Here is a 16,969-nt window from a genome sequence, read left to right on the forward strand (position 1 = left end):
TTTCTGTTTAGTAACGCATGAGCATGAGCAGTGATTACTCTTGAGTAACGCATGAGCATGAGCAGTTATTACTCTTGAGTAACACATGAGCATGAGCAGTTATTACTTATGAGTTGCGCATGAGCATGTGCAGTTATTAGTTGTGAGTTCTGCATGAGCATGAGCACTTATTACTCTTCAGTAGGGCAGGACCATGAGTAATTACTTATGAGTTGCGCATGAGCATCAGCAGTTATTTCTGTTGAGTAACGCATGAGCATGAGCAGTTATTACTTATGCGTAACGCATGAGCATGAGCAGTTATTACTCTTGAGTAACACATGAGCATGAGCAGTTATTACTTAAGAGTTGCGCATGAGCATGTTTAGTTATTACTTGAGTTGCGGATGAGCATTAGCAGTTATTACTTATGAGTTGCGCTTGAGCATGAGCAGTTATTACTTATGAGTAACGCATGTGCATTAGCAGTTATTACTTATGAGTAAGACATGAGCATGAGCAGTTATTACTCTTGCTAAACGCATGAGCATGAGCAGTTATTATTCTTAAGTAACGCATGAGCATAAGCAGTTATTACTTATGGGTTGCGCATGAGCATGTGCAGTTATTACTTATGAGTTTCGCATGAGTACGAGCACTTACTACTCTTGAGTAGCGCATGACCATGGGTAGTTAGGACTTATGAGTTGCGCATGAGCATCAGCAGTTATTTTTGTTGAATAACGCATGAGCATGAGCAGTTATTTCTGTTGCATAACCCATGAGCATGAGCAGTTATTACTCTTGAGTAACACTTGAGCATGAGCAGTTATTACTGATGTGTTGCGCATGAACATGAGCAGTTAATACACTTGAGTAACGCATTAGCATGAGAAGTTATTACTTAGAAGTTGTGCATGAGCATGAACAGTTATTACTTATGAGTTGAGCATAAGCATGAGCAGTTATTATTTATTAATTTTGCATGAGCACTTTTTACTCTTGAGTAACGCATGAGCATGAGCAGTTATTACTTATGAGATGCGCATGAACATCAGCAGTTATTTCCGTTGAGTAACGCATGAGCATGTGCAGTTATTAGTCTTGAGTAACGCATGAGCATGAGCAGTTATTACTCTTGAGTAACACATGAGGATGAGCAGGTATCACTTATGAGTTACTACTTACGAGGGATGTCATTGAATGCGCCCAGGTGTTGTATTGTCAACAACTTCATTCGCAACGAGAGAAAACGCATTGAAGACAGATGCTCCTCAAACCCATCCACAAAACAACTCCTGGGCGCATTCGATGACATCCTTTGCCTTAACGGTTACCCAGAGAATAGTATAGAGCAAACTAAATGCCCAGAAAATCTTCAACACAACTCTCAGCCTACCGGCACGGAGTGGTCGTACCTTAAGATCCCTTACATTTCTGAGCGAGTCAATCACAAGATAACTAACATTTTTAGAAAGGAAAAGATCCCAGTACGCGTTGCCCACAAGTCCTACACGCTCAGACAAGCCCTATCCCACACCTCCACGGAGCGCAAATGTACCAGAGACAAATGCCCCATCGCTAACACTGGATTGTGTTTACGAAGAAATGCAGTGTACCAGCTCACGTGCAACAGCTGTGATCAACATTACATTGGTAGCACAACACGCTTCATCCATGACCGCGTAAGAGAACATATCCGTAACGATAGCTCCTCCCTTAAAAAACACATCTCTTCCTGCCCGAACAACGACCATAAAGGCATTAACATCAAAATTATTATGAGCGAAAACGATCCCGCTAATCTACACCCCTACGAAGCATTTTATATCAGAAAATACAAGCCGACACTCAATTCCCGAGAGGAATGTACTGAATTTGCGGAACTGCTATTTTAATATTTAATTTTAGACACTACAATCCATCATCAGAACTTTGTATAACGCTCGCAGTTTATTTCTATAGCTTTCACACATACGTCACATTTTTTACACATTTCACCCTTCACCTTACACTCTCTTTGTATATATATATAGTGCGCGCGGAATATTTTCTCATCCCTGATGATGCCGTTGATCGGCGAAAGCTCGGATTTTAGTTTTTAGTTTTTAAACAGCAGTGTAAGGCCTCAATTGAACAGTTTTTATATATTTTAAACCATGCTGCTGAAGGACAACATGAACAGAATACTATCCTCTCAGTGTCAAGGCGGCCAAGGTTTTTTTTCCTGTTTTGGCGCAGTCGTCAGGAGTACGTTACAATTCTTGAATCCAGAAATGTAAGATCAGAATAGTTTCGACGACTTCATATCGTCATTGTCAAATGAGTAAAAATGGAAATAACGGAAACGCATATTTATAGGTATTGAAAGTGAGAAAATATATTAGCATGAAAACATTCAGGTAAAGAGTTTCGCGCGAATGGAATCCGCTTGCGTGTTCAGTTTCGGTCTTTTGTTCTTGATCCACAGCATTTCGTAGACCAAACATTCAAATTTGTCACGGCATTTCTTTATGACCTTAAAGTTCTTAATTAAGTTGTTAGGTGTTAAACCATGTGCGTCCCTGAGGTGTTTTCCGATCACAGAATGTTTATGCTCCTCAACACGTTGATGTAGGTGGCGGCAAGTGTACCCAATATAATTTGTATCACACAAATCACATGTGAATTCGTATACTACACTTTGCTGATTGATCAGGGGAGGCTTTTCTTCTGTGACTCTCAGATGATCAGCGATCTTTTTGCTCGTGAACACCGGCTGTAGTTCTTGATTAATTTTAGTTCGGAGGTCGCCAAGTTGCCTGCGAACCACGTCCGCCGATTTCTGATCTTTAAATGGCAACGTAATCCGAACAGGGCGGTCAGAAGGTGTTTGAACTGGGTCTATAGGATGCTGGAGGCGATTGATAGCTGAGTCGATGAGTTTTTCGGGATATTTTAATTTCAAAAATATCCCTTTTAAGGTCTTGCATTCCTGCCAAAGGAAGTCTTGTGTAGACGATAAGCGTTTTGTGCAGTCTAGCATTGTTCTTAGAAGTGACCATTTGTACCGGCTGTCAACATGGCTTTGGTAATGTAGGAGGAGCCCTTTATTTGTTTGCTTTCTGTAAACACAGGTTTCAAGGCTGCCGTCGGTTTTGATGATTTCCAAGCCAATGAATGGTAATCGATCGTTGGTTGCTACTTCCATCGTAAATTGAATGGAGGGATGGGCTTCGTTAAGACATGTAAGCAAATCGGTGGCATCGGAGAGGTCGCGTACCAGAGCCAGCGTGTCGTCCACGTATCTCTTGTAGAAGCTCGGAAGCTTGTTCTCACTCGCTAGTTTCTCTTCAACTATACACATGAACACGTTTGCCATAAGTGGACCTAATGGTGATCCCATCGCGACCCCATCGACCTGTTCGTACAAGTTTCCATTGAATTGAAATAGTTGGTTTTTTGTGGCAAGACTTAGCAGCTCGATCAGGTCGTCTTTGCTGATGTTCATGTTGTAGGTCTTGTTGAACCAATTATCTTTGAAGGCTTTATCGGCTAGAATATGAATGGTTTCGTCCAGAGGAACATTTGTGAAGAGAGCGGTGACATCATAGGAGACAAGAAAACATTTCCGTCAAGTTTGAGGTGTTTGATTTCTTCGGCAAAATTGAAAACATCAGAGATTGTATACTCGTTAGTCGACAAAGGTTTCAGCTTTTCATCTAGCCATCTCGCGAGCACATAGTTGTACGTTCCAGTTGCTGAGGGGATCGGCCGCATTGCAAGTGTTGTTTTGTGCGTTTTGGGAAGGCCATATAAGTGGGCCAGGCAAGATCCCTTCTTACAGACAGAGTCTGCCATCTCTTTCGGCAGAATTTTACGCACGACTGATTCAAGATGTTTTTCTTTTGCCAGAAGCGGATGATAATATTTAGGAGGTCTTCCTCTTGTGGTTGGCTTTTGTTGGCTAACGGGTCGGAATTTTGTCAGATCGTTGATAGATGCCTCACTCAACAATCGAATGTACTCCAACTTGTCCATAACGACAACGCCTGAGCCCTTATCTGGCTTGGTAATCACTATGTCATCTCGTTTCTTCAGCTTTTGGATTGATCGTACAAGAGGCTTCGGTGGTTTAGGGCCTTTTCTCTTGATGTAATTCAGAGCGATTGAACGCAGGGTCGCTGCGGCTAGCTCTTTTTTGTCCTCGGAAAGCATGGGTTCAAGTTTCCAAAAAGCTTTCTCAAATGTTGCCTGGATATCGATGGCAGAAATGCGAGGTTCAGGAATGGAAAATTGCAGACCGCGACAGAGAACAAGTTTGTCAAAGAAAGAAAGATTGTAAGAAGAAATGTTCTGAATGTGTTCATCTACGTCCACATCCCTGTAGAGTAGCCGGGCAATTTTTGATGAGTGGTCGTCTGCCATTTTCTGATAGGCTTGCTTGCGTAGCATCGCGATCGTCTTCAGAATACACAAGAAGCGGAAAGCGGAACATTTCTGACGAATTTCGCTGTAGATTTCTCTGATCTCTTTCTTAAGGATGTTGTTCTGCTGTGATTTGTGACGAAGCTCTTCCACGATGACATTACTGGCAAATTGTTCGGAGGATTGTGTCCACTTTTTAGACTTCGTCTCGTCGATCTTGGCAAACGTAGGTGTGAGACCGAAACTTTGGCAAAGACGGAGGAATTCAATGGCTCCATCACACTTGATTTGTTTGATGCTTAACTTTTCAAATCGCCTGAACAAGTCAAGCTCGTTGCATCGTTTTAAACTTCTGATGAGAAACGATTTTGAGAAACATTTTAACAAGAAAATTAACGACAATAAAATAACATGACGTTTCGACGACTTCATATCGTCATGGATGACCCGTTAGCCAACAAAAGCCAACCACAAGAGGAAGACCTCCTAAATATTATCATCCGCTTCTGGCAAAAGAAAAATATCTTGAATCAGTCGTGCGTAAAATTCTGCCGAAAGAGATGGCAGACTCTGTCTGTAAGAAGGGATCTCGCCTGGCCCACTTATATGGCCTTCCCAAAACGCACAAAACAACACTTGCAATGCGGCCGATCCTCTCAGCAACTGGAACGTACAACTATGCGCTCGCGAGATGGCTGGATGAAAAGCTGAAACCTTTGTCGACTAACGAGTATACAATCTCTGATGTTTTCAATTTTGCCGAAGAAATCAAACACCTCAAACTCGACGGAAATGTTTTTCTTGTCTCCTATGATGTCACCGCTCTCTTCACAAATGTTCCTCTGGACGAAACCATTCATATTCTAGCCGATAAAGCCTTCAAAGATAATTGGTTCAACAAGACCTACAACATGAACATCAGCAAAGACGACCTGATCGAGCTGCTAAGTCTTGCCACAAAAAACCAACTATTTCAATTCAATGGAAACTTGTACGAACAGGTCGATGGGGTCGCGATGGGATCACCATTAGGTCCACTTATGGCAAACATGTTCATGTGTTCAGTTGAAGAGAAACTAGCGAGTGAGAACAAGCTTCCGAGCTTCTACAAGAGATACGTGGACGACACGCTGGCTCTGGTACGCGACCTCTCCGATGCCACCGATTTGCTTACATGTCTTAACGAAGCCCATCCCTCCATTCAATTTACGATGGAAGTAGCAACCAACGATCGATTACCATTCATTGGCTTGGAAATCATCAAAACCGACGGCAGCCTTGAAACCTGTGTTTACAGAAAGCAAACAAATAAAGGGCTCCTCCTACATTACCAAAGCCATGTTGACAGCCGGTACAAACGGTCACTTCTAAGAACAATGCTAGACTGCGCAAAACGCTTATCGTCTACACAAGACTTCCTTTGGCAGGAATGCAAGACCTTAAAAGGGATATTTTTGAAATTAAAATATCCCGAAAAACTCATCGACTCAGCTATCAATCGCCTCCAGCATCCTATAGACCCAGTTCAAACACCTTCTGACCGCCCTGTTCGGATTACGTTGCCATTTAAAGATCAGAAATCGGCGGACGTGGTTCGCAGGCAACTTGGCGACCTCCGAACTAAAATTAATCAAGAACTACAGCCGGTGTTCACGAGCAAAAAGATCGCTGATCATCTGAGAGTCACAGAAGAAAAGCCTCCCCTGATCAATCAGCAAAGTGTAGGATACGAATTCACATGTGATTTGTGTGATACAAATTATATTGGGTACACTTGCCGCCACCTACATCAACGTGTTGAGGAGCATAAACATTCTGTGATCGGAAAACACCTCAGGGACGCACATGGTTTAACACCTAACAACTTAATTAAGAACTTTAAGGTCATAAAGAAATGCCGTGACAAATTTGAATGTTTGGTCTACGAAATGCTGTGGATCAAGAACAAAAGACCGAAACTGAACACGCAAGCGGATTCCATTCGCGCGAAACTCTTTACCTGAATGTTTTCATGCTAATATATTTTCTCACTTTCAATACCTATAAATATGCGTTTCCGTTATTTCCATTTTTACTCATTTGACAATGACGATATATAGTCGTCAAAACGTCATGTTATTTTATTGTCGTTAATTTTCTTGTTAAAATGTTTCTCAAAATCGTTTCTCATCAGAATAGTTTCCTTTGCTTTTTAAGCTACACTGTGTCCTGTATTGAAACTCATTGAGATTTTCCTTAATAAAGCAGATCCTTCGCTGAAACAGTAACAACAAAACAACAAAAAGTTACCATAAGCCCTATAATTACTCAACACAAAATGTGCATGTTGCTAAGTACGTCTTCTAGACAGTTGGCCGTCGGAGGAACTTACCCTATGCAAAAAAGAGCGCAACATTGCTAGCATTACCTTTCTTGATAGCCTAGAGGGAGAAGGAATCACTTTGAGGAGCAAAACACACTCGACGAGGCCCGAGTTCTTTATCGAGATTTCTTTCTCCTTTGTTTCTTAAGCTCGCTGTCCAGACCGTCAAGAAAGGCAATAGCTACGAAAAGAGCACCTGATCACAGATGGCACCACTCCCAACTGTGGCCAAGCTCAGAACTAAAAATTCTTGCATTTCTCTTCGATAAACGGTCATAGTAGCACATGTTCAGGGAAGTACTGCCCAATAGCTCTCATGGGTACACTTCAGGCCCCAGTTGTTCAAAGCATGGATAATTTTATCTACTGGATACTTTGCTATCCGGCCGATAAATGTGTGCAACCTTTTCCCCGATAGCCCTACACTTTGTGAATACAGTATAAGCATACGTCAAATTCAAATATGGGATTGTGTGTAAAAGTTGCCAAAAGGGTTGGTTGGAGTAAGTTTGCTCCTCTGGATAGCGACTTATCCAGTGGATAAAGTTATCTGCTCTTTGAACAACGGTGGCCAGAATTGAATCCAACTAAAAAATAGAACCACATGGTGCAGCGCATAAAATAATAAACAGCTGCTCAATAGTACTCGTTTGAATGGTTAGAACCACTTTGTAGGACGTAAGACATTATCACAGGAAAGTACTGCTTATAAAAATCAAAGAAATATTTTTGCTTGTCTGTGATTGGTCGAAATCCGTCACGTGAGGCAATATGTCCCCACTTAAATTGGCAATACAAGATGATATTCCCCCGCTTTTAAAAGTTAGAGTTACTTCAGTGTAACAAAGTTGTTGGAACAGATGAGGAGAGCAAACTCGTCTAAAGTGTTTCTGGAAAACTCCAAAACGTTAGTGCAGTGGTTCAAGAGGTTCGTTATCTAAACATCAAGACTGAAAACCACTGAACAAATAAGAACTCTAATACCCAAAAGTACACCCAATGCGCTTTCAGCTAAAATATTTGAAGGATAATAAACACAGTAGCTCTCATATGGTATTAAAAATTAAACCTTTTGCGTAATTCTTTCGCTTTGGAAAAACTGTTTGCTTCTCGGAACAGATAATGTGCGGGGACAAATGCATGTGAAATCTTCGTGCCAAATAAAGGTTGCTTTTTAGTCCCCGTTTCAATGGGAGAAAACAATACTTCACTTTTGTCTCATGGATCCTCGCAGAGTGCCAAACTTGTTCTTAAGGAGAGGTTCAAGCTGTTCTGTTAATTTTGTGTAATTCCTTTCCAACTCTTTCTGATAGGCACGCTGATCAACAGTAATCAGATGTTTGTTCTTCTGCAGTGCATCTCCGCATCTGAAATGAATGACCAACAAAAGTACACTAAGAGAACATTTTGGATTAAGAGTAATTAGGTGATACACTTGGATGTGTGTTTGGACTGCTTTCATCAAGGACGGTAGCTCCTACCCAAAGGTATTATTGCGGGGAAAGCTTAGTCACAAACTGACAAAGGGCTATTGGAACCCAAAACAGAAATTTGGGGGGAACCACGCCATATGTAACGTTTAGCCGGAATAAGCCTCGGTTACCCCAATTTTCGTTTTGGACTCCACTAGCCCTTGTTGAACTCTGTTTTCCCAGAGAAGTCATAAACCACACAAAAAGAGTTAATATAAAGAGGCACCATCCTCAAATAGCTCAAGTTTGTCAGACTATCCAGTGATGCGCAGAAGGAACGCACAATAACAAGTGGAGGTACCAGTTCAATAGTAATTTTTCCATGTCTTTTCTTAAGCGTATAACATGTTTGACAAATGCTCATTCATCAAACAACTGCGATTCTGTTAATGACGTTATTGCTAAAAAAAAGTTAGCGAGATTCCAAGAGACCAGCTGTCATTTCTCGCCAATAGTTTGTCAACATGTTACCACGTTTGATGTTTTTCGGTGTCCGCACAACAGAATTCTCAACACGTGCTTGCAAACTATTATTTGTGTTTGAAACACCCTTCTTATTTCAACAATAAGTGTATGTGCTCAGTATGTATGTAGATGTCTACATTTGAAATGTAACTAAACAAGACTAGTGTCTAACTAGAAAACTATATGGTTAACTTAGGCACTACGACAATAAAAATAAATACCTATAAAACTTTAAATTAACTAAATAAATTATATACATATATAATATTAATATGGTGTAAGGAAATGTGAAATAACTTCCCAACTATCGTTTATAAACTTGGCTCAAATCATGGACCCCAATGCAACAAACTGCCTATGTGTAGAGTAATATTAACCTTTTGACAAACTCTTTGAAGCAGAGCCTCAGTCTGTGATGGTGTCTGGTGAACATCTGAGATTCGCCTTCTTCGTTAGAATCCTGACTGTGACAAAGAAACACCAGAGCTATCTCCAATGGACCCTGCCGACGAAAAACATAATCAAATATTGCAACCAGTCCATAAATTGACACCATTAACATGTTACCAATTGTCTTAATTCTTGCGAACATGCTGGACATCATTGGTACTGACAATGAAGTGCTATTAGGATAGGGAAATGCTATGTAAGACAAATCGGCAATTGCAACTGTGACAACTGTGACATGTTAGATGGGGGGGGGGGGGGGTGGAGTTTCAAAAGCAACCTAAGGAGAACAAAGACTATAAATATTTAAGGTAAATTAACCGTCAGCAAGGTGAAGGCCTGAGTGGGACTCAGGATGAGAGGGGGAGCGGGTACCCATAGAGAACGACCACAAATAGTAAGATCAAGGAAGCTGGTAACGGCTGGGAAGCCGGGACAAAATGACTCCGAAAAGAGTAGCCTGCAGGAATATGTACCATGCATGGGTGTGCGAGCGACGAAACGAGCTACTAAACTTCTGAGTAACTGAGTAAATAAACGTTGAGGTGAAAAAGAAAAGTAAATTCACCCTTACTGAGTGAACATGTAACACACCTGGTTAACTGTAGTACCAATAGAGCCCTGTAGTACCATCTGTAGCATCTCAGGATCAGGAGGCTCCTGTTGTATTGCACTCAGAAGCTCTTTGGTTCGTAACTCCATATCTTCGATGGCAACTTCAATTGGACTAAGCACAATCTACAAAGCATAAAACAACCGATGTAGAGCAGTTGAGTTTGAGAACAAGAGAGGAGAAGAGGCATGACTGAGTTGCTTACCGAGAAGACCGACACAAAGCCAGTTTAGCCAGAAAACTGACAAGCACACATCTGATAAGTTAATATGCAAACTATGTCAAAGGGTGATAAATGTTAACAGCTCTGATCCAACCACAATGACGAACATTACGCCTCGCTGTAAAACATTTCTCGTCAGCGGAGTCATGAACCCATTCCTCATTCCCACAGAATATCATTGTTCAGTTCCCCCCTCCCCCCCCCCCCCCTCAACCACTACTGTCTGCCATGAAAAACAAGTTAGCAACTACTGACCTGTTCACGATGTACAACATTGACTCGGGTCTTGACATAAGGGAATGAATTGGTAGCTGCTGTCAAGATGGTCTTTCTCTTGTACTGGGTTACTAACTCGCTATGCGCCTTACCGCTTGGTGTGAATGGTGTTTCATACACGAATCTCCCTAGCAATACAACAACAACATATTTCATTTCATCAGAACATAACTTTTTTAACTTATCACAGCTGTCATCAAATTTAGACAGTAACGAAAGGGAAGTATAGGGAGTACAGGAAACAAGCAAATTAAATTTGGCCAAAGATTGACTAAGATGCAGTCTAAGTGACTTAAATTAACAAATTAAACATTGATGAAGATACGACAGTGTAGCACTCACTTTCTCCATATCCGCAGTGGGTTTGGAGACAATTGTCAGACTTTAACAATTTGCATGTTGCATTCTCACAACTCGCATGCCGGAGAGCACCTACAAGCGTCCATACTAATGTTGCAGGGATTGACTGAAAGCTAATCACACAGTAGCCTCTACACAGCTGGCCACTCTCTGAACAAAAATTGGTTGAGAAGAGCGGAACATTGAGCACAGGCTAAGCACACAGGCAAAAATTTAATTAATATTTCACCACTGCATAAGAAACGCACAAATTCAGTGCACTCGCTCCATTACCTAACAGCAAGTTAGCATAATTTCTACACTAGAACAATGCTACTATAACCTATCCCGTTAAGTACCTAGTGCAGAATAAAAAGAACATACTTAAGTTGAAATTCTTGTCAAAGTATGTAATACGGTCCTTCAGTTCATATTCGTCGAAGTAAGGATCCACAAATGTTAGCTGAATATACGCTTTATCTGGATCAAGGTTGTCCTGTTCAACAGCATTGGAATCTTTTATCACTTCAATGACATCTGGTCCAAACTTTTCTCCGTAAAAAGCCTGAAAACAAACAGAGTTTAAATTTGACAGTTGCAAGGATAAGCGCAAAGGCAATGGAACAATTTCATTCCCAACCGTACTCCAAATGTTGCAAAAACAAACAGCAGCGTTTAACTCGTGCTTCCTACACAGAATGAAAAGTCAGAACCACCTTAAACAGCATAGGTGCTGTTATACCACATACATCACATGTGTAATGAGAATCTATGAGAATTTAAACTGGTTTGACTGTCATCTGTGAGATGCAAGCATCAGGTCTGAACGCCAGGGAATAAGAGTAGACTAGCGGTTAGTTAAATTCTGGATGCCCCAAGTTGAAATCTCGCCCTGACCACTAGCTGAATAGGCCATTTCCGAGTTGCTGTGAGCCTCATTATGAAAGGGAGGCTAAGTGCAAAAGCTTTTCATGTGAAACTGATTATTTTTGTTTGCATATGGATGACAACTAATTTTTATAACAAAAACTTTGCACTTAGCCTCGCTTTCATAATGAGGTTCACAGCAACTCGGAAATGGCCTATTGTTTCATGGCAAACACGTGTTCAACTCTTCAGTCACGCTTGGGAATAGTTGTCAAACGGCCAACGTGATATTTGCATTTGTGTTTTCTTGAGAAAAGGAGTACGTAGATTAGAATTGTACAAAATAATTCTGGCCTTTGATGATTATCCAAACTACTCCATTTTACTGAGAAACTGGAAACAGCGGGCAGCAAATATAGGATAAACATGTTCACATGGTCATTTCTGCAATTTGCCGTTTAGCGTAAACAAAATTCTAAATCTTTCTATTACGTTTTTCTTGGAATAATTTAAGGATTTACTGGCAATTGAGTCACCCCAAAAAGTATTTTTGGTAGACTCTTGTTTTGTTTTTTCTTAAGTTCTTGTTAAGGACTGTCAACAAACCTGCAAACGATGTGAAATTTCTGGCAGCTTTGTGATGGCCCGTTCTTTGTAAATGTACTCTTCACCATCCAAGTCGCCAAATTTTGATCCGTAAAATCCAACTCTGAAATATGTCCCTAACATGCGCTTTCCTTCCTATGAAGTCACACAAAAACAGTCTACATCAATAAAATACTTTACATGGAGGGAAGAATCTCCTGGCTTGCAGTGGTCTAAGGAACTTCAATAGTTGCATCACATTCAAAACAAAAGGTACGCAAATGTATAAATTGTGTGCTGGGGGTGGAGTGGGATGGGGAGGACCACTGTGGAGGAGAGGGTATAGGTCAGATGAATTAGAATCCCTTACCGTTTGTATAATCTTACTGAAGGCTTCTGAAAGTTTCTGATGAACGTGTGTTAGCTTTTTGTAGTTACGTCTGGCCTCTCGTGTAGGTATCAGTAGTTTGTAGACTTCATTTACACACTCAAACAGCTGAGCACGGAAAAATGTAGTGGCAGCCTTTTCCAGAAGGGACACCAAGCCATTTTCACAAAAGTACTTTCCGGTACAAATGCCCTCCTCATCCTTAAAGAAAATTATACGAAATGTACACATGGCTTCTTCAACATGGTTATTAACCTACCAAACAGGGTAAAGAAGAACAAATCAACTCTCGTCACTCAAAACCAATGCATGCAAGACTCACTCACAATGCCATTTTCATATCTTGAATTTTTCAAACTTGTCTTGAAATATCAGTTCAGAATGACGAAGGAGAGGAAGTTTCATGATTGGCACTTCTTACTTGTTTAAACCTGTTCTCTCCTGTCCTGTTGTTTTACTAAACAAGAAACTTTGTTCCATAACTTGGACCTGACAAAAACCAGTTGAAGCCTACCTTGGGACTCATTTTAGCCCTTAGGTGCGTTAGAGCCCGTAAAATTAAGGCCATTTTGTCCCTTAGTTAGTGAAGCCAAATTAGATCCCAAAATAGTATTGTTTTTATCGTAGGGGAGTAGGGGAAGCTTTAAGTGCTTTAACCCTTTCACTCCCATGGGAGTTGTCGTATTTTTGTAAAACGGCAACTGTGAACCCCTACACCAACTGTAATACACCAATTAAAAGGTTTTATCTGGGGCATTGTATAAATCATTCCAGCTAAGACAAAGGAAGTAACAGAAAAGAATGAAAAGTGTTTAAAACAAGAAAATATAAACCTTAAAATACATCTCACTTCTTGTATACACTGGGTATACCCCTAAACTATAGCTTAATTTGCAGATCTCAGCACATAGTTTCTTGTCAAATGGTGACTTGGTCTTAAAAGTGTAAGAGGAAAAAGTTAAAAAAAAATGGAGGGGTGGTTAATCATGTCTTATGTAGGAGGGGGCTAAGATTGTATGCTTCCATTGTGCAGATCTCTCCAAGACCTGTTTGGTGTCCAAATTTGATGCAAATTGACCCAATATTGGGCACGCAATGACTTCTTGTGCCATATGGCACTCTTGGGAGTGAGAGAGTTAAGTCGCTTTATTATTCAGGAACTTGAGTTCCTAATGGATGATAACGGCAAATAAATAGATAAAATAATAATAATAATAATAATAATAATAATAATAATAATAATAATAATAATAAAACAATCCTACGTGCTTCGGTCGCACTGCTGACTTTATGACTATCAGTCAGCAAAAACTGTACCTCGCCATGCTTGGCAGCCATGTTGTATAGCCAAGTGAGTCGTAAATCCGGTGAGTTTTGATATCTGCAAGGTATAAACATCATTTAGAAAACATAAGTAATGTTCCAAAATCACGACTCAAAACAGCAGCGCATCCCAGCTTCATTAACACTCTTATAGATTTCATCCAAAGCAAGCACACTCAATGTTAAGGCGCTCTCCAATTGTCAGGTCTGGATGGCCGGAGCGGTCAGTTTGCAGAAGGACTGCTTACATGCCACTTCTTTGAATTACACGGTGCATGCTATTTTCGGAATGTATCATTTTGAAGAATGTTTCGAGCCAGTCCTTCACAAATGACACATTTTATTAACAGACTGGCCAGCCCTATCAGGTCTGATGACAAAAATGGAAAGCGTCTGTAGAATGACCTTAATTGTACAGCATTACAATAAATAAATAAATAAATAAATAAATAAATAAATAAATAAATAAATAAATAAATAAAGCAGTTTCAAAAACCTCCTTTCAATGGTCAGACATAAGGATTTTGTCGTACAATTAAAACTTAGAACTACCTTGTACAGCAAAACAAACAGCACCACTGGAGAGTACTTACCTCAGTTCCTCAACGAGCAGGTAAGCTTATCAAGCGGATAAGTCGCCAAAAAACGAAGAAAATGTACTCCAACTAATGCATTTTATCCACTGGATAAAGTGGTCTACTCCTTGAACAACTGAGGACAGTTCCAAACAAGAATGGTTGGGGTAGGGAGGGTGAAGCACATAAATGAGTACATACTGCACACCCAGGATACCCACCCTTTGGCAATCCTGTACATCAGATCAATCAACATTTCTGGATCCTGCATAAATACAAAAGTTGAAAAAGAGTACCACTTAATATCCCTATATAATTTAATTTAATTTAATTCTATTCGACTTGATTTAACTCTATTCCATTAAATTACATTATTCAACTTGATTTAAATCTATTCAATTCAATTTTTCTATCCTCAAGATAAAGAAAATACAACGCAAATTAAACTTGTTATTTGAGCTTATTTCTAATAGCAACACAACAAATAAACACTACCTCTTGATATTCCTTCATCTTGACTGTATCTGACAGAATCATGTGAAGGTTGAACACCAACTCTCTGACCTGTGTGGGTCATATTCAAGATAAAACAATGCCGTTAGTTACACAAGACGGATGATTATTGCGCAACTGAATCCAACCGAAACACGACTGGCCAATACCAAATAATGGACACAAAAATATTAAGTGGCCACAGCTTACCAACTAAGCAACTTGGAAAGCACTTTTGATTTTGGTAGATATGTTTTAATCAGTTACTGACACAGGTAAACTTGGGATTCTCGCAACAGATGTCCAAACTATACCTTTCCGAGTAGTCGATTACTAGTTCGGATGCTCTACTGATGAGCTACAGGAGACTCGTGAGCTAGTGCCATTAAAATAGATTAATAGGTTGATAAAACATGTTCACCAGTCACAGTATTCAACAAACCTAAACATAACATCACATTTCTTTCACAAATACCACTCACCAACATTCAAATTTTAGTTTTTCAAATCCTAGCAGTATGCAAGATGTTTGTCACATGAACCTATTTAAATGGCCTAGAGTTGTATAAAAACCATTCACATGTGGTTTCTGTACCTGATCCGAGAAAGTACTTGCTCTCAGCTCCTGATCAGATTCAGCATAAGTTATGATTGTCTTCAGTGAACGCCGGAGATGTTCTTCACTAAATGTAACATTAAGTCAACATTCAGTCAGCCTTCACAGACTGTAGTTTGTATAAACGCACTCGGTGATGCAGGTTTATTTTAAACAAATCATCCACGGTACGACTACAGGTTTTCATTGAATTATTTGCAAAAAATAACTGAGGAGAATTACAAAACCACAAAAATAACCAGCTCAAGCTCTGCTCTTTCATTTTGGGATATCTAAAAAGAAATAACGTCACTCAATTTATATTTATATTTATAAGGGGTAATTTTCCAGTTGTAACAGTGTTTCTACAAAAAGTCCCTAAAGGTTTGCGAGAACAGCAGCGGAAATGTGAAATTTGTATTTGGTTCAAAAATTTTCAGTTTAACTAGCTAGTTCAATTTTAATTTCTTCGTCTCAGATTCATTACGAAAGAGAGAGAAAAAAAGGGGGGGGGGGGGGCAAAGAAAGATAAAATCAAACTGAAAAAATCAGACTGGTTGACAAAAATATACTTGAAACAAAAAACAACCTTAAATTACAAGAGAAACAGCAGGCTACGGTTGTATTTCAACAACTCGTCACTCGAACCAACCTCTACAAATACGGAGTGCTGCTACTACAATAGACCATATTCATATTCTCGGTATTGAACTGGATCAAGCTTGCAATGGAGGCTCATGCGGGGGAATATATTAGAAACTATTTGCATGTGAAAAGATTTCCCCGCAGAAGCCTCGTGTGCAAGCTAGTTCCAGTTCAATACCGAGAACACGAATACGGTCTATTGAGCCTGTGGTCAAATATTCTTTTGTTAAACTGCCTCGTTTGCATGTCTAATGGCTCAAAACTGTAATGACAGTTATTTGATATCAAGATATAGTACAAACTAACGTGTGAAGTTCCAACAAGCGTGGACAGCGACATTGTAACCTGACCCCCCTAACCTGCATCTTGACACGAGCAAAGTTCTAAATAACATAAACAAAAGAAAGGAAACTTAAATTTCAACAGCTCTTTACACAAACTTGGGCCCTCAAGTAAGTTTTATGCAACTAAATTCAACGATTCTGTGTTAAACCTGGGAAAAATACCTTAAGCATTTAAATTAATTAAACTCTTTTTTTTTTTTAATAAATACAGTTTATTTCAAGAACACGGACGCTACAAAATAACATTGGAAGAGACTCAGTGGAAGAAATGTCTGTCAAACCAACTCGTTTCTCGTTGACAGTGACGGATACAAAAGTTCGGATAACTTGATGAAGAAACTTCAAATGTTTAACGCGACATTAGGTTGTTTTTTGCATGAGAGGGCATGCTTTGATTCAATCAGTGATAGTTATTTCCAGTTATAATTTTACTGCAGACTTACATTTCCAATTTCAAAGTTCTGTCTCATCAGAAGATAAAGAGATGCGCTGGCCTGGGCTCGAATACTGCTGATGGCCGAGCTGCAGTGGTTCAGGAGCCTGGAACACAGGTCTGCACAGAGTTCTGTGTC

At 39.9% G+C, this 16,969-nt stretch overlaps 4 protein-coding genes across 4 annotated transcripts in view; 1 reads left to right on the plus strand and 3 right to left on the minus strand.

Moving 5' to 3' along the window:
• Positions 1-1,743: 1,743 nt before the first annotated feature.
• Positions 1,744-3,590, minus strand: LOC146457418 (uncharacterized). The gene has a single exon (XM_085091964.1). The coding sequence runs from the start codon at positions 3,467-3,469 to the stop codon at positions 2,378-2,380; it is 1,092 nt and encodes a 363-aa protein (XP_084948090.1). The 5' UTR covers positions 3,470-3,590; the 3' UTR covers positions 1,744-2,377.
• Positions 3,478-4,961, minus strand: LOC146457419 (uncharacterized). The gene has a single exon (XM_085091966.1). It carries the CDS (start codon positions 4,816-4,818, stop codon positions 3,514-3,516), a length of 1,305 nt encoding a protein of 434 aa, XP_084948092.1. The 5' UTR covers positions 4,819-4,961; the 3' UTR covers positions 3,478-3,513.
• On the plus strand, positions 4,947-6,520 carry LOC146457420 (uncharacterized). The gene has a single exon (XM_085091965.1). It carries the CDS (start codon positions 4,947-4,949, stop codon positions 6,387-6,389), a length of 1,443 nt encoding a protein of 480 aa, XP_084948091.1. The 3' UTR covers positions 6,390-6,520.
• A 1,435-nt stretch (positions 6,521-7,955) lies between these two features.
• LOC146457421 (dedicator of cytokinesis protein 7-like) overlaps positions 7,956-16,969 on the minus strand; it is a 44,444-nt gene continuing 35,430 nt past the window's right edge. The window contains exons 30-41 of the mRNA XM_085091957.1: positions 16,360-16,436; positions 15,409-15,496; positions 14,817-14,885; positions 14,543-14,586; positions 13,741-13,804; positions 12,406-12,678; positions 12,057-12,191; positions 10,968-11,148; positions 10,224-10,372; positions 9,727-9,870; positions 9,063-9,187; positions 7,956-8,115 (exon numbers count right to left, since the gene is read on the minus strand). Coding sequence (XP_084948083.1) covers positions 7,956-8,115; positions 9,063-9,187; positions 9,727-9,870; positions 10,224-10,372; positions 10,968-11,148; positions 12,057-12,191; positions 12,406-12,678; positions 13,741-13,804; positions 14,543-14,586; positions 14,817-14,885; positions 15,409-15,496; positions 16,360-16,436 — 1,509 coding nt within the window. The remainder of the gene's footprint in view (positions 8,116-9,062; positions 9,188-9,726; positions 9,871-10,223; positions 10,373-10,967; positions 11,149-12,056; positions 12,192-12,405; positions 12,679-13,740; positions 13,805-14,542; positions 14,587-14,816; positions 14,886-15,408; positions 15,497-16,359; positions 16,437-16,969) is intronic.

Source organism: Pavona decussata, unplaced genomic scaffold (assembly GCF_977016875.1).
Source record: "Pavona decussata unplaced genomic scaffold, jaPavDecu1.1 SCAFFOLD_243, whole genome shotgun sequence".
NCBI classification, from domain to species: Eukaryota; Metazoa; Cnidaria; class Anthozoa; order Scleractinia; family Agariciidae; genus Pavona; species Pavona decussata.

Excerpts from the sequence above, each read along its gene's own strand:
- LOC146457418 (XM_085091964.1), bottom strand. The coding sequence starts at position 3,469 with ATGAACATCAGCAAAGACGACCTGATCGAGCTGCTAAGTCTTGCCACA.
- LOC146457419 (XM_085091966.1), bottom strand. The coding sequence starts at position 4,818 with ATGAAGTCGTCGAAACGTCATGTTATTTTATTGTCGTTAATTTTCTTG.
- LOC146457420 (XM_085091965.1), top strand. The coding sequence starts at position 4,947 with ATGGCAGACTCTGTCTGTAAGAAGGGATCTCGCCTGGCCCACTTATAT.